This window comes from Ylistrum balloti, unplaced genomic scaffold (assembly GCF_031769215.1).
Source record: "Ylistrum balloti isolate Yb309-2 unplaced genomic scaffold, AGI_CSIRO_Ybal_v1 Utg370056, whole genome shotgun sequence".
Classification (NCBI taxonomy): domain Eukaryota; kingdom Metazoa; phylum Mollusca; class Bivalvia; order Pectinida; family Pectinidae; genus Ylistrum; species Ylistrum balloti.
In genome coordinates this window covers 877,553-899,238 of record NW_026782106.1, presented here as the reverse complement: position 1 = coordinate 899,238, position 21,686 = coordinate 877,553, and the positions used below count along the sequence as shown (strand labels likewise).

Sequence of the window (21,686 nt, the reverse complement as noted above, 5' to 3'; positions counted from 1 at the left end):
GCAATAACAATCCCAAACTCAAGATGGTCCCCTGGAAGCCATTTTGCTTCTCTGATCAGACTCAAAATCAAACAGGCGAAAGTAGGGACCAAGGGGAACCTACATATGAAATTTGAGAGAGATCCGTTTAGTCTTTCTAGAGAAATAGTGATAAGAAACTTTACAAGGCAAATATCCAAGATAGCTGCCTCTTGGCTGTTTTGTTTTTCTGATCAGTTCCAAAATCAAATGGGCAAAACTAGGGACCAAGGAAAACCTAGATAGGAAATTTCAGAGTACTTCTAAATAAAAAGCTGTGACAAACTTCATTGTCAAAAATTGAGGATGGTAGGCTAAAAATTTGTAATAACATGCCATTGCTGACTTTTGTGTTATTTCCAGAAATTTGAAACACATTGTGTTATACCATTTTACCACTTCAATGCTAAATCACTTCATACAGAAGTAATGCAAATTCTGCATCTCATCACATTCCTATTAATTCAATTAAATATTTGTTTGCCCTTTTAAAACTCAATTTTTGAAGTACACTGTTAGTTAACAAAAACTTTCAACTTAAAATGAGATCATTGCGGCATCTTTGAACCTACCATTGTTTGATCTTTGATTCATCTTTAAAAGTTGGATCTTTTTCCTTAATTTTATTTTGATTTTTCTAATCAACCTCAAATTCAAAACAGCAACTAGGAGCCGAGGGGGACCTTCATATGAAATCTGAGAAAGATCCGTGTAATTCGTCTAAAGAAATAACTTAGATAATCATTCACAATAAAAATCCAAGATGCCAGTTTGTTAGCAAATTTGTTTTTCTGACCAGTTCTAAAATCAAAAGGGCAAAACTAGGGACCACCAGGAAGCTACATAGGAGATTTTAAAAGAGATGCATCCAGAACTTCATGAGAAACAATGTCAAGAATCTATGACAATAAAAAAAACAAGATGGCCATCTGTTAGCCATGTTTTTTTTTTTCTAATTCCCAAAATGGACTATGAACAATAACGAACCAAGGGAAAGACACTTATGAGATTTGAAAATTATATATCCAGTGCTTCTCCAGAAATAGTGACAATAAACTATGACTGTCTAAAGCTAAGACGGCCATCTGTCAGCCACGTTGATTTGCCAATCAGTTCCCAAATTGACTACAAACAACTAGGGACCCAGAGGAACCTACATATGGAATTTGAGAATTACCAATCCAGAGTCCTCCAGAAAAAGCAAAAACAAGAATTTTTAAGGACGTATGGATGGTCCACAGTCTGATGATACTGAGCTTAAAATTTAACACAGCCTTGATCGTTCATTTAAAGTGATTAAACATACAACCTTTTTATTTCGTACAAGCTCTACATTTCCCTTCAAACATAAACTTAGAACGAAGTAACTTGTGTGCCTTCCATCTCTCCTTACCTCTCCATCAATGTAGGCCACCTCTCCACGTAGAACCACGCGTTTCACTCGTCCGCTAACCTCCATACCCTCAAATGGTGTCCATTTAGATTTAGTAAACGGCATGGCTGAGGGTATCGTCCAGCGTGAATCCATGTCCACTTCTATGTAAGTGTCTGGCTGGTCAGGCAGGTTGAAGATACGTTTGGGGTTAGTGTACAGCCTCGCGATCAGTTCCTGTAGGATTACACATATCATATCATCCTAAATATCGTGTCATATCAAGTCAATTCCATTCAGTAGTCATGTTTTACTTATCACTGATTTACTTATTGTAAATCACTTATATTCAGTGCTGTATTTATTTTCACGTTAATATACCAGGGGAGCCAATCACAAATTCAAATATCTCACGATGAAGTCCTTGTTATTCTGTCTTTCACTTGCTTACACTTTCATCTACACTTCTGTTGAATTTATGTATATCATATTATCACAAACAAATCTGCTAGACAAATGTTCCTTTCAAATTCAGACATCTGTTGAACTCTATCCGTAAACAACATCTTCATATTGCTGACTCTAGAACTTTACAAAATGCTGTCTTTCAAATGTACAGGTATAGGTCAGAGGACAAGTATGTGTGCCACAACAGATAAAAATGTAAATCCCTAATATTTTAGTGTTGCTATCAGTTGCCTTTACAGGACTTTTCAAGAATCTATGTCTCTAGTAGCTCATCATTCACAAACTCAGTTATTTCTATATCAACATTCTCCAAATAATGTATTCATAAATATGTCAGCAAAGGTGAGTTCACGAAATAAAGTGTTTGCATAATCTAAGGGATTTACAGTAACTTGTGTAGCACTCCTTCCTAAACACATTGTTATACTTTTAATCTCAGTGATTTACAGTAACTTGTGTAGCACTCCTTCCTAAACACATTGTTATACTTTTAATCTACTGATTTACAATAACTTGTGTAGCACTCCTTCCTAAACACATTGTTATACTTTTAATCTCAGTGATTTACAATAACTTTTGTAGCACTCCTTCCTAAACACATTGTTATACTTTTAATCTCTGATCCTAAACACATTGTTATACTTTTAATCTCAGTGATTTACAATAACTTGTGTAGCACTCCTTCCTAAACACATTGTTATACTTTTACAATAACTTGTGTAGCATCTTCCTACATTGTTATACTTTTAATCTACTGATTTACAGTAACTTGTGTAGCACTCCTTCCTAAACACATTGTTATACTTTTAATCTACTGATTTACAATACTTGTGTAGCACTCCTTCCTAAACACATTGTTATACTTTTAATCTCAATTTACACTTGTGTAGCACTCCTTCCTAAACATTGTTATACTTTTAATCTACTGATTTAGAGTAACTTGTGTAGCACTCCTTCCTAAACACATTGTTATACTTTTAATCTACTGATTTACAATAACTTGTGTAGCACTCCTTCCTAAACACATTGTTATACTTTTAATCTACTGATTTACAATAACTTGTGTAGCACTCCTTCCTAAACATTGTTATACTTTTAATCTACTGATTTACAATAACTTGTGTAGCACTCCTTCCTAAACACATTGTTATACTTTTAATCTTTTAATCTAGTGATTTACAATAACTTGTGTAGCACTCCTTCCTAAACACATTGTTATACTTTTAATCTACTGATTTACAATAACTTGTGTATTTACTTTTAATCTACTGATTTACAATAACTTGTGTAAAACACACTCCTTCCTAAACACATTGTTATACTTTTAATCTACAGTGATTTACAGTAACTTGTGTAGCACTCCTTCCTAAACACATTGTTATACTTTTAATCTACTGATTTACAATAACTTGTGTAGAACTCCTTCCTAAACACATTGTTATACTTTTAATCTACTGATTTACAATAACTTGTGTAGCACTCCTTCCTAAACACATTGTTATACTTTTAATCTCTGATTTACATGTGTAGCACTCCTTCCTAAACACATTGTTATACTTTTAATCTACTGATTTACAATAACTTGTGTAGCACTCCTTCCTAAACACATTGTTATACTTTTAATCTTGTGTAGTGATTTACAATAACTTGTGTAGCACTCCTTCCTAAACACATTGTTATACTTTTAATCTACTGATTTACAATAACTTGTGATTTACATTGTTATAACTTGTGTAGCACTCCTTCCTAAACACATTGTTATACTTTTAATCTACTGATTTACAATAACTTGTGTAGAACTCCTTCCTAAACACATTTTTTTTAGTTCTTATGTTTTGTTTTACTATAACTTGTGTAGCACTCCTTCCTAAACACATTGTTATACTTTTAATCTCAGTGATTTACAGTAACTTGTGTAGAACTCCTTCCTAAACACATTGTTATACTTTTAATCTCAGTGATTTACAGTAACTTGTGTAGCACTCCTTCCTAAACACATTGTTATACTTTTAATCTGATTTACAATAACTTGTACTTTTAAACACATTGTTATACTTTTAATCTACTGATCCTTACAATAACTTGATTTACAATAACTTGAAACACATTGTTATACTTTACAATAACTTGTGTAGCACTCCTTAAACCTTGTTATACTTTTACACATTGTTATACTTTTAACTTTTAATCTCACTGATTTACAGTAACTTGTGTAGCACTCCTTCCTATTGTTATACTTTTAATCTCAGTGATTTACAGTAACTTGTAACTTGTGTAGCACTCCTTCCTAAACACATTGTTATACTTTTAATCTACTGATTTACAATAACTTGTGTAGCACTCCTTCCTAAACACATTGTTATACTTTTAATCTACTGATTTACAATAACTTGTGTAGCACTCCTTCCTAAACACATTGTTATACTTTTAATCTCAGTGATTTACAGTAACTTGTGTAGCACTCCTTCCTAAACACATTGTTATACTTTTAATCTACTGATTTACAATAACTTGTGTAGCACTCCTTCCTAAACACATTGTTATACTTTTAATCTCAGTGATTTACAATAACTTGTGTAGCACTCCTTCCTAAACATTGTTATACTTTTAATCTACTGATTTACAATAACTTGTGTAGCACTCCTTCCTAAACACATTGTTATACTTTTAATCTACTGATTTACAATAACTTGTGTAGCACTCCTTCCTAAACACATTGTTATACTTTTAATCTCAGTGATTTACAGAACTTTTGTAGCACTCCTTCCTAAACACATTGTTATACTTTTAATCTTCCTAAACACATTGTTATACTTTTAATCACTGATTTACACTTGTGTAGCACTCCTTCCTAAACATTGTTATACTTTTAATTGTTATAACTTTGTAATCTCATTGTTATACTTTTAATCTACTGATTTACAGTAACTTGTGTAGCACTCCTTCCTAAACACATTGTTATACTTTTAATCTCAGTGATTTACAGTAACTTGTGTAGCACTCCTTCCTAAACACATTGTTATACTTTTAATCTCAGTGATTTACAGTAACTTGTGTATTTAAACACATTGTTATACTTTTAATCTCTGTGTTTTACCGAACTTTTGTAGCACTCCTTCCTAAACACATTGTTATACTTTTAATCTCAGTGATTTACAATAACTTGTGTAGCACTCCTTCCTAAACACATTGTTATACTTTTAATCTCAGTGATTTACAATAACTTGTGTAGCACTCCTTCCTAAACAGTGATTTACAGTAACTTGTGTAGCACTCCTTCCTAAACACATTGTTATACTTTTAATCTCAGTGATTTACAGTAACTTGTGTAGCACTCCTTCCTAAACATTGTTATACTTTTAATCTCAGTGATTTACAGTAACTTGTGTAGCACTCCTTCCTAAACACATTGTTATACTTTTAATCTACTGATTTACAATAACTTGTGTAGCTTGTGTATTTACAGCACTTTTAATCTACTGATTTACAATAACTTGTGTAGCCTTCCTAAACACATTGTTATACTTTTAATCTCAGTGATTTACAGTAACTTGTGTAGCACTCCTTCCTAAACACATTGTTATACTTTTAATCTACTGATTTACAGTAACTTGTGTAGCACTCCTTCCTAAACATTGTTATACTTTTAAACATTGTTATACTTTTAATCTCAGTGGTTTACAGTAACTTGTGTAGCACTCCTTCCTAAACATTGTTATACTTTTAATCTACTGATTTACAATAACTTGTGTAGCACTCCTTCCTAAACACATTGTTATACTTTTAATCTACTGATTTACAATAACTTGTGTAGCACTCCTTCCTAAACACATTGTTATACTTTTAATCTCAGTGATTTACAGTAACTTGTGTAGCACTCCTTCCTAAACACATTGTTATACTTTTAATCTCAGTGATTTACAGTAACTTGTGTAGCACTCCTTCCTAAACACATTGTTATACTTTTAATCTACTGATTTACAATAACTTGTGTAGCACTCCTTCCTAAACACATTGTTATACTTTTAATCTCAGTGATTTACAGTAACTTGTGTAGAACTCCTTCCTAAACACCTTGTTATACTTTTAATCTACTGATTTACAGTAACTTGTGTAGCACTCCTTCCTAAACACATTGTTATACTTTTAACTTTTAATCTCTGAGTGATTTACATTGTTATACTTTTAATCTACTGATAACTTGTGTAGCACTCCTTCCTAAACACATTGTTATACTTTTAATCTCAGTGATTTACACTTGTGTAGCACTCCTTCCTAAACACATTGTTATACTTTTAATCTCAGTGATTTACAATAACTTGTGTAGCACTCCTTCCTAAACATTGTTATACTTTTAATCTACTGATTTACAATAACTTGTGTAGCACTCCTTCCTAAACATTGTTATACTTTTAATCTCAGTGATTTACAGTAACTTGTGTAGCACTCCTTCCTAAACACATTGTTATACTTTTAATCTCAGTGATTTACAATAACTTGTGTAGCACTCCTTCCTAAACACATTGTTATACTTTTAATCTACTGATTTACAATAACTTGTGTAGCACTCCTTCCTAAACACATTGTTATACTTTTAATCTCAGTGATTTACAATAACTTGTGTAGCACTCCTTCCTAAACACATTGTTATACTTTTAATCTCAGTGATTTACAGTAACTTGTGTAGCACTCCTTCCTAAACACATTGTTATACTTTTAATCTCAGTGATTTACAATAACTTGTGTAGCACTCATTCCTAAACATTGTTATACTTTTAATCTACTGATTTACAATAACTTGTGTAGCACTCCTTCCTAAACACATTGTTATACTTTTAATCTCAGTGATTTACAGTAACTTGTGTAGCACTCCTTCCTAAACACATTGTTATACTTTTAATCTACTGATTTACAGTAACTTGTGTAGCACTCCTTCCTAAACACATTGTTATACTTTTAATCTCAGTGATTTACAATAACTTGTGTAGCACTCCTTCCTAAACACATTGTTATACTTTTAATCTACTGATTTACAGTAACTTGTGTAGCACTCCTTCCTAAACACATTGTTATACTTTTAATCTCAGTGATTTACAGAACTTTTGTAGCACTCCTTCCTAAACACATTGTTATACTTTTAATCTCAGTGATTTACAGTAACTTGTGTAGCACTCCTTCCTAAACACATTGTTATACTTTTAATAAATGATAACAACTTAACACATTACTTTATATGATCATATTTAGACTGAGAACAGGAAATTACCATTTGACACAAACTGACCAAATAAGACTGCAAAAACTTAATATCACTTCATTTATTATACATATATCAGAACAAAGAAAAGTGTAGTCAAGGCTCTAAGGAAAATTAGAGACCCATATGTCTTAGTAATCACACCTTATCTTATGACCATATTTCTTTACTAACTAACCTCGACAAAGCTGTATCAAACTAAATGTCTGTCCCAATTTGTCATCTAAACGTTTTAAAAATAAGAGAAAATTGTTTGTCTGCATAAATAAACAGATTTGTGTAATCTAGGTCAGAATTTTATGAACATCAATGTAATGTTGAGTATATGTTACAGGCTAATCAAATGTAATATAACATGAAAAAAATAGCCATAGTATGGCTTATAAAATGGGTGTGGCTACATACATCAAGGGACAGTCGGCCATCATTGACAGCAGTCAGAAGGAGTGGCAGCATCGTTTCCAGACCTGGGTAGCCTGGAGGTGGCTTCTCAGAGTTTTTCTCCTCCACTGCATGTGGTGCTGAGAGTAAAGATGCTTGTTTACATTTCATAAAAAATCTAAGTGAATTTCAACAGCATATCAAATTAGATAATAACAAATAGATGTTGTAATATATTACTCATAACTGATCAGTAACAAGCATATCAAGTATTGTTAAAACAAAACATGTTTCCTACCAGTCCCCACAATAATGTCTCCCCCGTCAAGATATTATAATGCTCTATAAGTGTGTGAAGTTTGACGATAATCCTTTAAGAAATGAAGACAGATGGATAGAGAGTAAATCTTTAGTCCCTCATCCACCCACCCCACCATTAGATAATACAAACTTTATTTACAGTTAGAACATGCCTAAGACATGGATGCCCCAGTTTCCATGCAACCTTTGACCCTTTAGCCATGACTGATGACCACATTAATATGACAATGTGTAGAACTTAATGTTACGATATCATGAGGGGACTCAAGTGAATGGATCAACATGGCTAACACTACAGACCCCCACCCTTGAAGTGGAGGAGGCATAATAATGTGAGGCCTTAGCAAAAATGTCTTACCATGGTCAGTAGCAAAACAGTCAATTATATCCATGTTGTCCCATAGAGCCTGCTGATCTTCTTTAGAACTGACCTCAGGTTTGACCCGACCCCGGAGATGACCTATGCGGTCAAGGTCATCTTCAGTCAGGAAAAGATGGTGAGGAGCAACCTCGCAAGTCACAGCTAAACCCTTCTCTTTGGCTGCACGAATCACCAAGATCTATTAACAATGAAGACCACCATATAGGTAATATTCTGATCAGGCAGGCAAGAAACAGTGCTATCTATTTTTCTTTAGAATTTGAAAACAAAAACATCTGTTTGAAAAGTATTAACCTGGTAAATCTCAGAATCAAAAAATGCAAAACAAAAATGTTTGAATCTCTCTTCACTATACCATGCTAATCTGTACAAAATGATTCTACAATCTAAAGACCTTAAGGCCATCTTTTTGATGTTAATCATTTATGGTGTTGGATCTGAAACATTTTGAGCGACTTTTATTTAGTTGAATTTTTCAAACTTTTCACAACACTGGAAATACATACCTCCTCCTTGCGTGCGACGTGACAGATATGTACCGGGCGTTTATACAATTCTGACAGAAGGATAACGGCTGCTGTGTGTGTTCTCTCAGCATGAGTACACAAAGTCAGGTTCTTCGGCCAATGCTCAAAGTGCTGTTACAAAGAAATACCCATTTTAGTACTCAAAGTGCTGTCACAAAGAAATACACATTTTAGTACTCAAAGTGCTGTCACAAAGAAATACACATTTTAGTACTCAAAGTGCTGTCACAAAGAAATACACATTATAGTGCTCAAAGTGCTGTCACAAAGAAATACCCATTTTAGTACTCAAAGTGCTACAAAGAAATACCCATTTTAGTACTCAAAGTGCTGTCACAAAGAAATACACATTATAGTGTTCAAAGTGCTGTCACAAAGAAATACCCATTTTAGTACTCAAAGTGCTGTCACAAAGAAATACACATTATAGTGCTCAAAGTGCTGTCACAAAGAAATACACATTATAGTGCTCAAAGTGCTGTCACAAAGAAATACACATTATAGTGCTCAAAGTGCTGTCACAAAGAAACACCCATTATAAAGTCTAAAACACACCAGAATCTTTTAAATCAAAGTCAGTATACCAGTAACTTTGAATATCTACAGTGAGGCATCCCCTTTGTAAACTTCTTACTTCCCTGTCAATCTCTTGAGAAACTACTGATGTCAGAATACCAGGAGATGTACTCCTCCGTCTCTAAATGTAAAAGTCATCTTCTCAACACAATGCCCTACCTTCATCCAGATGGAAAGATCATCCAGCTGAAGTGTTGTAAAGGTTTCGTTCAGGTACATCTTCAGCGCTGCTGCTCGTGAGCCAATCTGTGGCAGGGTCTGATAGTTACTGCTGCTAGCTCCAACAAAAACACCATAGTCACAGCGTGCTCCTGCCTTTGCAAGCTGTAAACACAGTTTCACATCTTTTTTTAACGCAGGATGAAGCTTCAATATAATGTCTTGTGAAAGTTGGCTCTGTATCTATGGTCTTCAAAGTTATACCACTATGCAATCTGTGAGTGAGTGACTTCATTTAGATCTGATTGTCTATACTGTTCATTGCTTGTACTGATAAAGGAAAGTGAAGTGACCCTTGTGTGAATGAAGTGATCTGCATGATCTGGCCATGCCTCAAGTGAGTCACATGAACCTATCAGGAGTCCTGCTTTGGAATTCAAACCACATTTATAAAAGTGGATATGACATAGCAAGGCTTAAATAAGATGATGAGGAGGATGCTGAGAGGAAAGCTTATGAGGTTGGTGTTTTGAAAGGTTTAGTGTCAGAAAGTGCCAATCTGCCTGATGACGTCATGATAGTGGTTTGGAAAGGTAGGCACACATTACATTAGGGTCATTTAGCCTTGGCCAGGCTCAGTACTAAATAATATCTCACAAGTGATTGGCATTTAAAATGTCCTATAACAGCATGTTTAGGTTTAAATGTGAAACTTAACTACTGACCAACATTATTTACTAATGTAATAACAAAATCAGACCAATACAACAAAATCTCATTTGATATGAAATTTGTACTCTTCTGTTTTACGTATGAATACATGTAGAGTAGCCTTGTACAGCAATGGTACAAAATGACGTACCATTTGTATCTGTTCACCTTTAAGAGACTTATGATTCTAGTACACTGCCCTCCTACATGTTAAGATCTATCTACCTAGGATGTTTCATGTTGATACCTATTATAGTTTTAGTGTAATGCTTCAGACAAAATTTAAGTATGAAAAATAACAAAGGGCAATAACCCATGCAAAAAAGAGTGATGATTATGCACTTCTCCTTGACAACATCTATGTACCTATACAGTTTCATGTTTATACTTCTTATAGCTTTAGTGTAATGCTCCGGACAAAATTAGGACGGACGGACGGACGGACGGATGGATGGACAAGGTGGTGACTCATAAAAGGCATGTATTTTGACTCCTATCAAACCATTTCATTAGAACTCATAATTCAGAAAACATGGTCTTTTTTCAGGTAGATATTTAAAAAGATTTTTTTTAGTTAAGATCATATTATGACATATTTAATAAATCTGTAATTGAACTAAGCTAGCTTGGTATGAATCAACACGTAGACCTTGGCTTAGATTCACGTATGAGATTTTTTATATAATACTGACCATTAGAATTATGATGATTATTACTGACACCTAGTTGTAGATATATCCAGGAACTGACCAGAGATTGAAACACTAACAATTATTACTGGTCTAACACACAGAAATCACACAGACTATCAGATAATAAACCTTCTGTGTGATGTTAAATGCTGCTTCGTCTACTGTTGGAGGATTGGTGTTGGGCATGGCCAATATCATGGTGACTCCTCCAGCTAGAGCTGCAGCAGTAGCAGAGGACCAATCTTCTTTGTGTGTGGCTCCAGGCTCCCTCACATGAACATGTACATCAACAAATCCTGCAATGATTACAGGACAGGTAAATAATACAACACACCAACAAACCTCTTAAAATGATTACCTAACAAACCCATCAAAGGATTTCCCGCAAAACTTAAAACAAAAGTCATGACAACATGTTCTTGAATGACAACAGACAAGTCAACAAGACATTAGCCCTCAATGGTCACGACAAGTCAACCAAACATTAGCACTGAAACAACAGACAACTCAAAAAAGACATTCAACCCAAGCCCTGAAACAACGGACAAGTCAACCTAGGACACAAGCACTGAAACAACAGACAAGTCAACCTTAGACACAAAACCCTGAAACAACTGACAAGTCAACCTAGGACACAAGCCCTGAAACAACAGACAAGTCAACCTAGGACACAAGCCCTGAAACAACTGACAAGTCAACCTAGGACACAAGCCCTGAAACAACTGACAAGTCAACCTAGGATACAAGCCCTGAAACAACAGACAAGTCAACCTAGGACACAAGCCCTGAAACAACTGACAAGTCAACCTAGGACACAAGCCCTGAAACAACTGACAAGTCAACCTAGGATACAAGCCCTGAAACAACAGACAAGTCAACCTAGGACACAAGCCCTGAAACAACAGACAAGACAACCTAGGATACAAACCCTGAAACAACAGACAAGTCAACCTAGGACACAAGCCCTGAAACAACAGACAAGACAGCCTAGGATACAAGGCCATATTTTATTACAAGATATCATAAAGCGATATTGGGACCAACCATTGTTATGGAATAATTTGACCTTAACACATTATTCAAATTTCAAATTTATGACAGTCAGCAGATACAACTCCTATATTTTGACCTTATCTCTTACCTGGCAGTCGGATTGACCTGTGTGAAGCAATGCAGTCTATGTGTGTCTTGACTGGTGGAGATCCCTGGATCCTTCTTAGAGCCTGTCATCAGAAATGGTTACACATCTACTGTCAACATCTTTATCTTGACTCAAAAAAATTCCCTAACATTTTTCTGAAATTGATCCCTTTTAAACAAGTATGTAAACTTATTCAATATAGCAATTTGTTAAAGTTAAATGTTCTAATTTTGTCATCAAAATCACAAGAAGAAGTCACATTTTTGCAATATAAAACATACGGACAACAGAATTGTCATTTTATTCTATGATTAAAACAAAAGTATTTTTGTAATTAAATAAATGACTTTATTTTTTAGTTTTTTTAAAGATGTACCTCAACAATAAGCTTGGTACACTTGACGTCTGTGATGAGCGGTACGGAGTAGTCGACAGCCATTCGTCGGGTTCTGTAGCCTTGGGTAACAAAGGAAGAAGCCCTGTAGGACCCAGCGTTTCTCAGTGGCAAGTTGATGACAAGGTCAAACATGTTATCAGCTAGGTAGTCAGCGATAGTACGCTGTTCACCTCCACTCTTCACCTCTCCAGTATCCTCGTACGGCCAGTCAACTGGTTTTATCTACAAAGCCAGAAATCAGTAGCAGGTCAAATTTTACTTTGAGTTATTACCCATTAGAATCTTTTGTCCTACGTAAGACCTTATGGATGAGAATTCTGTCTTGCAGTTATACTTAAATCTCTTAAATGAATATTTATTACTTAATCCCAAAACATATCAAATCAAGAAAATGTATTCTGCTTGAGGAAAAAAAATGATCCAAGCTACATTTGGAAAAATGTTTATCTAAAATTCCTTAGAATGTCTTTTTCCTTTATTAAGAAAAGAATGTAATAAAGATATAAATTTTCTCAAACCATACATACATCAAACTTTACCTGAAGACAAACCTATGTAATATAGCATATTGTGTATTGAAAGTGTTATACAGACTTTCAAGTTCACTTAAATGTTTCTGATGGATTCCTCATTATTCTTATCATAAAAATTTGTGAATTTCATGAATTTCACCAAAAAATTATTTCAAAGCATTTCTAATACTATTTTTCCTGTAATATTTATGGAACTAGATCCATGAGTACCAATCTAATAATTTGAGGAACTAATGAATAACTCATTTTGTAATGTTGATGTGAATACTTGAGAAGACTTTAACAGTTTGTTCACCTGTAGAATGTGTGTGTGTTATATGAACAGAATGTTTACCTGTAGACTGTGTGTGTTATATGAACAGTATGTTTACCTGTAGATGGTGTGTGTTATATGAACAGAATGTTTACCTGTAGACTGTGTGTGTTATATGAACAGAATATTTACCTGTAGATGGTGTGTGTTATATGAACAGTATGTTTACCTGTAGATGGTGTGTGTTATATGAACAGTATGTTTACCTGTAGATGGTGTGTGTTATATGAACAGAATATTTACCTGTAGACTGTGTGTGTTATATGAACAGTATGTTTACCTGTAGACTGTGTGTGTTATATGAACAGAATATTTACCTGTAGACTGTGTGTGTTATATGAACAGGATGTTTACCTGTAGACCATGTGCTTTATATGAACAGTATGTTTACCTGTACATGGTGTGTGTTATATGAGAAGTATGTTTACCTGTAAACTGTGTGTGTTATATGAACAGTATGTTTACCTGTAGATGGTGTGTGTTATATGAACAGTATGTTTACCTGTAGACTGTGTGTGTTATTGAACAGTATGTTTACCTGTAGACCATGTGCTTTATATGAACAGTATGTTTACCTGTACATGGTGTGTGTTATATGAGAAGTATGTTTACCTGTAAACTGTGTGTGTTATATGAACAGTATGTTTACCTGTAGATGGTGTGTGTTATATGAACAGTATGTTTACCTGTAGATGGTGTGTGTTATATGAACAGTATGTTTACCTGTAGATGGTGTGTGTTATATGAACAGTATGTTTACCTGTAGACTGTATGTGTTATATGAACAGTATGTTTACCTGTAGACTGTGTGTGTTATATGAACAGTATGTTTACCTGTAGATGGTGTGTGTTATATGAACAGTATGTTTACCTGTAGACTGTATGTGTTATATGAACAGAATGTTTACCTGTAGACTGTGTGTGTTATATGAACAGTATGTTTACCTGTAGACTGTGTGTGTTATTGAACAGTATGTTTACCTGTACATGGTGTGTGTTATATGAACAGCATGTTTACCTGTAGACTGTGTGTGTTATTGAACAGTATGTTTACCTGTACATGGTGTGTGTTATATGAACAGTATGTTTACCTGTAGACCGTGTGTGTTATATGAACAGAATGTTTACCTGTAGACTGTGTGTGTTATATGAACAGGATGTTTACCTGTAGACTGTGTGTGTTATATGAACAGTATGCTTACCTGTAGACCGTGTGTGTTATATGAACAGTATGTTTATCTGTACATGGTGTGTGTTATATGAACAGTATGTTTACCTGTAGATGGTGTGTGTTATATGAACAGTATGTTTACCTGTAGACTGTGTGTGTTATATGAACAGTATGTTTACCTGTAGACTGTGTGTGTTATATGAACAGTATGTTTACCTGTAGACTGTGTGTGTTATTGAACAGTATGTTTACCTGTAGACCATGTGCGTTATATGAACAGTATGTTTACCTGTACATGGTGTGTGTTATATGAGAAGTATGTTTACCTGTAGACTGTGTGTTATATGAACAGTATGTTTACCTGTAGATGGTGTGTGTTATATGAACAGTATGTTTACCTGTAGATGGTGTGTGTTATATGAACAGTATGTTTACCTGTAGACTGTATGTGTTATATGAACAGAATGTTTACCTGTAGACTGTGTGTGTTATATGAACAGTATGTTTACCTGTAGATGGTGTGTGTTATATGAACAGTATGTTTACCTGTAGATGGTGTGTGTTATATGAACAGTATGTTTACCTGTAGATGGTGTGTGTTATATGAACAGTATGTTTACCTGTAGACTGTGTGTGTTATATGAACAGTATGTTTACCTGTAGATGGTGTGTGTTATATGAACAGTATGTTTACCTGTAGATGGTGTGTGTTATATGAACAGTATGTTTACCTGTAGACTGTGTGTGTTATATGAGAAGTATGTTTACCTGTACATGGTGTGTGTTATATGAACAGAATGTTTACCTGTAGATGGTGTGTGTTATATGAACAGTATGTTTACCTGTAGATGGTGTGTGTTATATGAACAGTATGTTTACCTGTAGATGGTGTGTGTTATATGAGAAGTATGTTTACCTGTAGACTGTGTGTGTTATATGAACAGTATGTTTACCTGTAGATGGTGTGTGTTATATGAACAGTATGTTTACCTGTAGATGGTGTGTGTTATATGAACAGTATGTTTACCTGTAGACTGTGTGTGTTATATGAACAGTATGTTTACCTGTAGACTGTGTGTGTTATATGAACAGTATGTTTACCTGTAGATGGTGTGTGTTATATGAACAGTATGTTTACCTGTAGACTGTGTGTGTTATATCAACAGTAAGTTTACCTGTAGTCCATGTGTGTTATAAAAGTCAGCAGTGCCCATACTGGCATACAGATTGTACCCCATCTTCAGCAGGGTCTTCACAGTTGGCAGAAGCTCTGTCTTAGACTAAAAAATCAGAAGAAACAGACTCTTAAAGTAAAATCATTATCATAGTATGATTCTTTTTTATCTAAAACAAATCATCTTTATTCAATTTTTGAAATAGAATTATCACTTAATAGATTGAAAAAAAATATGCACAAGTATCGAAAAGCTTTAACTATAATCTTTTCCCCTCTATTTACAGATATGAAGGTCTCTTCAACTTAATTCAAAAATTAACCTTGGTCTCATGCATTACCTTGAAGCTTCCTATGGAAAGAAGGATGTTTTTGCGTGGAATTTTGAACCCTGTTGAAATCTGTGCTTTGAGATAGGCTTCGTAGCGGTTCTCGCCAAAGCATGCTACCTCTCCAGTACTTGCCATTTCAACACCCAGCAGAACGTCGGCACCATGCAGCCTTGAGAAGGAGAACATTGGTACCTGAAAGAAGCCAACAACACAAGATTTATCATACCTTTATCATTGAAATATACTATATTTATCCTACAAGATGTTCGAGAAGACCTACAAATGTACACATAATCTATGATAAAATATATCAGTGGTAGGTTAATTACACTGTATTAATCCTATGAGAGAAGATTTTGAGGACCTTTACATAATCTATATATTCACAAATGTTCCTATTCATTTGACACAATTTATCTAGATAAATATCGACACTTATTATCTAACAATACTGAAGAAAAGATCTGAGTAGGCTTACCTTGACTGCCACTTTCCCAACTCCATACAGGACACTGATTGGTTCTAACTTCTCACCCTTAATCACTCTGGTTGCTGTGGCAATAAAGTCATGATCTAAAGCTTTGGACACAAATGGAAATGACCTTGATACTCTGACATTGCACTCAATGACCTTCAGTTGGTTGTCCTAGATTGGAAGAGAAAAATAAATACTATAAATGATGACCACTTTTGTCAGCCTCTGTTCTGAGAAGTCACAATTCTAGAATTACATGTATAATCATATTGAATGACCATCACCTTTGCCGACCTTAGCTTCACCTTGATATGTGCCTACCTTGGCTATGAGCTGGAGATTAAATGGCCCAGTGACTTCTAAGGCTTGACCAATAGCGCAGCAGATCAGTTTGATCTTGGCCAGTGTTTCTTCATTGAGATCCTGTGGTGGAGTAACTAGAGTTGCGTCCCCTGAATGAACTCCAGCATTTTCAACATGCTCTGATACTGCCATACAAATCACTTCACCATCACATGCCACCGCATCTACATCAATTTCCTAGAAATAAAAACAAGGGGTGTTGAAAAAAAATGATAAGCATCGAAACCAACTGTCTCTTCTCCCATGTAAGTCGGCTGATGAACTTCATGGGGGCCTTCACTCGACTCTTAGCTAATTCACTTTTAAATTTCATTTCAGGTTCTGTCTGGTTATTGGTTGTAAAATCACATCTTTTTTACTTTATAATACATTACCACATACAGAATATATATAACCTTAGATCGCTTGGATAGTGAAGTAGTCAAAGTATTAAATACAAATTAAGAAATATATGTCTGACCTTGGCTTCCAGGATGAACTTTGAGATGACGACGGGGTTGTCCTTGGAGAGTGCGCTGGCTTGAGTAAGGAAAGTCTCCAGATCATGGTGAGAATGTGCCACATTCATAGCTGCCCCACTCAACACGTAAGATGGACGCACCAGACATGGGTAACCAACTTCCTCACAGAACAGCTTAGCATTCTGAAGAATCAAACAAATATTGGAACACTGTCATCTGTCACAGTGTTAAACTCATTACTGATTTGACAAGGGAGAATTGTTTCACTTAAACTCATTTCTTTTATTCACTCAAATTAAACAGCCTGTGGCAATATACTGAGAGCACTCGTAAAATGTTACATGGTTAACCAAACACAACACTGACAACATATTAAATAGATATATGGAAACAACTTTGTATTTTATCTACAGCAAAAGAAGAATGCTGGTATTGCAGATGATGTTTTTTATCATCAGTTGATTAAACAAAGCCATAAACCATATGTAATGCAAGATGAAACATTTCCATAGAGTAAGACCAAAATGTCACTGATAAAAAATGAGATGTCTGCCACCACAATTGTAAAAACATGATGCCTAAATTACAACTATATTAATAACTGATGATCTAATGATGACCTTGTGATGACCTTGTGATGACTCCAAAAGATGATCTGTTTTTGTCTATAGAAGCTGGAGAATTCACATAATGAAACAAAACATTGGTAATTTTACTGTATAGCAAGACCAAAACTGGGTGGGCATATTTGCAGGCATGGGTTTATACATCTGAACATTAAAATCTTTGATACCATTGGGACTAGCCCTAAGAGCTTTAAAAGGTCTGTATATTCTTTTAAATGGTTCTTAACAAACCTCCATGTTGGTGAGTTCTTTCCATTGTGGCTGGCTAATTCCCATGTTGTCAAGCATTCTGGAGAACTTGAATCGATTCTCTGCATTGTCTATACTTTCAGGAGATGTACCAAGTATTCGTGCCTACAACGATAATGACATGTTATTCAATTATTGACAATCTAATTTGAATTCTGATTGGAGACAAAACCACTAATAGGTATAACTGGAGCATTGCTTCCACCACTTGAGATTAAAAGATATTGATAATTACCATACTTTGAAATCAAATAATCCTCTCCCTAAACAAGTGACCAAGGGGAATAGCCCCTTCTCCCTACTAGTGACCAAGGGGAATAGCCCCTTCTCCCTACTAGTGACCAAGGGGAATAGCCCCTTCTCCCTACTAGTGACCAAGGGGAATAGCCCCTTCTCCCTACTAGTGACCAAGGGGAATAGCCCCTTTCCCCTACTAGTGACCAAGGGGAATAACCTATTCCCCTAACTAGTGACTGAAGGGAATAACCCCTTCCCCCTACTAGTGACCAAGGGGAATAACCTATTCCCCTAACTAGTGACTGAAGGGAATCTACATATAAATGGTTAATCACTCCAATGCATATTTCATTTGATATCAAATTAAACACCTTTTTATCCAAGCACGTTATTGTAAATTTATGGTGACTATATGATCAGAGGCAAGGTTCTGACTCACTTTTCACCTTAAAAGTGGGTCAAGGTTACTTATTTCAACAACTTGGAAAAGCACCTTATCAAAGGTCTTACTGCTGGTAAGAGGTTTCTTAGCTATTGAGAATATGACACCAAAAGGACAACAGATTCTGAATTCCGAACTATGGCAAAGGCTAACTTGTCCTTCAGGCAAATGAGATTAAAACTTGCAAGAAGATAATAAAGTGAAGATACAATCATTAACTAACAGTCAAGGGAGATAACTTACTTGTTGTCGGTGAAGTGCCATAGCAATGTTGTTTGGGAGTTGTCCCCCCATGGACAGGATGATGCCATCTGGTTCTTCCATAGTGTAGATATCCATCACAGTCTGAAACAATGATGATCACATGTCTACAGGTACTTGGTCTAAGTCAGACATTTGATCACATGTCTACAGGTGGTTAGTCTAAGTCAGACATTTGATCACATGTCTACAGGTGGTTAGTCTAAGTCAGACATTTGATCACATGTCTACAGGTGGTCAACAGGTGGTCAGTCTAGGCTAATTTGATCACATGTCAGGCAGGTGGTTAGTTAAAACATTTGATCACATGTCTACAGGTGGTTAGTGTAAGTCAGACATTTGATCACATGTCTAACTAACAGTCTACAGGTGGTTAGATAACTTATTTGATCACATGTCTACAGGTGGTTAAGTGCCAGTCAGACATTTGATTGTCTACAGGTGGTTAGTCCCCCCATGGACATTTGATCACATGTCTACAGGTGGTCAGTCTAAGTCAGACATTTGATCACATGTCTACAGGTGGTTAGTCTAAGTCAGACATTTGATCACATGTCTACAGGTGGTTAGTGTATGTCAGACATTTGATCACATGTCTACAGGTGGTTAGTCTAAGTCAGACATTTGATCACATGTCTACAGGTGGTTAGTCTAAGTCAGACATTTGATCACATGTCTACAGGTGGTTAGTCTAAGTCAGACATTTGATCACATGTCTACAGGTGGTTAGTCTAATTTAGATATTTGATCACATGTCTACAGGTGGTTAGTCTAATTTAGATATTTGATCACATGTCTACAGGTGGTTAGTCTAACTCACATAAGAATTAGATCCTTCATAAAGAAGGATGAAAGACATATCTTATAGTTGTCACTGGTGTAATGTTATTGAAATGGAAATTGAAGTAAGTAAAACACCAAATGTTTGAATAAATCCTGATATGACTGAAAATGATGAATCAATAGCCAAAAACTTAAATGACAACACCAATACTTGGTTATACTTCTCAAACACAAAATTCTGCAAAGTTACATTCGTGCAGTATTTTTTACCTCAAAAGAGATCTCGTCAAAGTAGAGGCGGTCACACATATCGTAGTCAGTACTGACAGTCTCTGGGTTGTAGTTGACCATGATAGTCTTGTGGCCCATCTGTAACATTAAATATGTGTGAGTTTCTACTGATATGATAAAGGCAGTGTATTAATACATTGATTCACTACAGAATTCACAAAAACTTTCCTATACATCAACTTAGGGCCATCAGCCCAGTGGCTAATTACTGTTTCATGCTAGAAAGACAAGTAATTTAACAGATGGTAATCCTAAATTATATCATACACATGTAAAATAAATATGGCTTCTGTGTATGTTTGGGATATTTCTTACAGTCTGAACAAGTAGTCCTGATTTAACTGCTGTCAGAGTTAAGTTATAATTGTTAATTTAAGAATTATCAAGAACAATAAAAAAAAAAAGGTCCAAAGGAATTTTAGCTCCAAGAATTGTATGATCTTTATTTATTTTTCAAAAGTTGGTTCATTTCCCTTCTTTTCTCTAAATCTTTTTCTATTTTTGCTCATATGGAATTTGAATGTCTTTTTTTCAATAAATACCAATTATAACCTTTAACTGTTAAATAAGAGATGGTTGCCTCTTGGCAAATTGGCAATGTATATTTAGGCACTAAGGAGAACCTATATAATTTGTGAAATTGCTCTATCTCTGCTACTGGGCCCCTGCCCCTCCTTCGCCTGATGCCTGAAACCCAATGTTCATACAAAATTGATCCTCTTCACCAAAGCATGTTTCAGACCAAAATTTGGACAGAATCCGGGCATTCATACATCAGAATCACCTACTTGGCCCTATCCCTCATGCCTGAGGAGTCTGAGATCCATTGTTTATACAAAATGATTCCCCTTTACCAGAGCATATGTCAAAAGAAGTTGGAACTGTATTCAGGTACAGAAGAAGAGATATTTTAAAGAATTTGTTATATCTCCCCTATTGGGCCCTGGCCGTCCTACTCTCTGCTTTCATAAAATTGATTCCCATTCACAAAAGAATGCTTCAGAACATTTAAAACACTGAGACAACATCAAAACAATAATGTATACAGTGCTAGTTTTAAGGACTGTATTGAGAACTGACATAATGAACATTGATCATTTCATTACATTTGTATCTGGAATAAACTAGTTTGCTTTACACTGCTTCTATACATTATCAGTAATCTTTGTATGTGTAAATGATACCCAACAAATACCTGGTTAAACTTAACCAGACAGTGGACAAAAATCTTTACTAGCTGAAAAAATCAATATCAAACATTTGCTATCAATAATAGATATTTCTGCGAACACATCTGATCATTTTTTTTCCAACAGGTGATGATAATAAAAAACGAAGTGAGCAGTGGCACACATATTTATATCCTGGATCAGGCAGTATACTGTTATCCTGTAATTCATCTTTTATTTCACCAAATCTATTCCAAGGTTCATGAGATATCTTGTACACAAGGCTTTTATTTCGAAAGTGGTCAAGGGTGGCCTTTGACCTTTTAACTTTACCAATGACTACCAAAATCTATCCTTGGTGTTGATTTCAGGGTGTAAATATGAACTAAAATTAGGGGTTATAT

At 35.1% G+C, this 21,686-nt stretch overlaps 1 protein-coding gene across 1 annotated transcript in view; it reads right to left on the bottom strand.

The window, feature by feature from the left end:
• LOC132549363 (CAD protein-like) overlaps window positions 1-21,686 on the bottom strand; it is a 115,417-nt gene that overhangs the window by 13,894 nt on the left and 79,837 nt on the right. The window contains exons 20-35 of the mRNA XM_060213293.1: window positions 20,093-20,191; window positions 19,022-19,123; window positions 18,082-18,204; window positions 17,224-17,406; window positions 16,722-16,940; window positions 16,404-16,571; window positions 15,935-16,117; window positions 15,595-15,699; window positions 12,382-12,624; window positions 12,006-12,087; window positions 10,994-11,160; window positions 9,462-9,626; window positions 8,706-8,837; window positions 8,176-8,377; window positions 7,521-7,636; window positions 1,412-1,627 (exon numbers count right to left, since the gene is read on the bottom strand). Of these exons, the coding sequence (XP_060069276.1) occupies window positions 1,412-1,627; window positions 7,521-7,636; window positions 8,176-8,377; window positions 8,706-8,837; window positions 9,462-9,626; window positions 10,994-11,160; window positions 12,006-12,087; window positions 12,382-12,624; window positions 15,595-15,699; window positions 15,935-16,117; window positions 16,404-16,571; window positions 16,722-16,940; window positions 17,224-17,406; window positions 18,082-18,204; window positions 19,022-19,123; window positions 20,093-20,191 (2,505 nt within the window). The remainder of the gene's footprint in view (window positions 1-1,411; window positions 1,628-7,520; window positions 7,637-8,175; window positions 8,378-8,705; window positions 8,838-9,461; window positions 9,627-10,993; window positions 11,161-12,005; window positions 12,088-12,381; window positions 12,625-15,594; window positions 15,700-15,934; window positions 16,118-16,403; window positions 16,572-16,721; window positions 16,941-17,223; window positions 17,407-18,081; window positions 18,205-19,021; window positions 19,124-20,092; window positions 20,192-21,686) is intronic.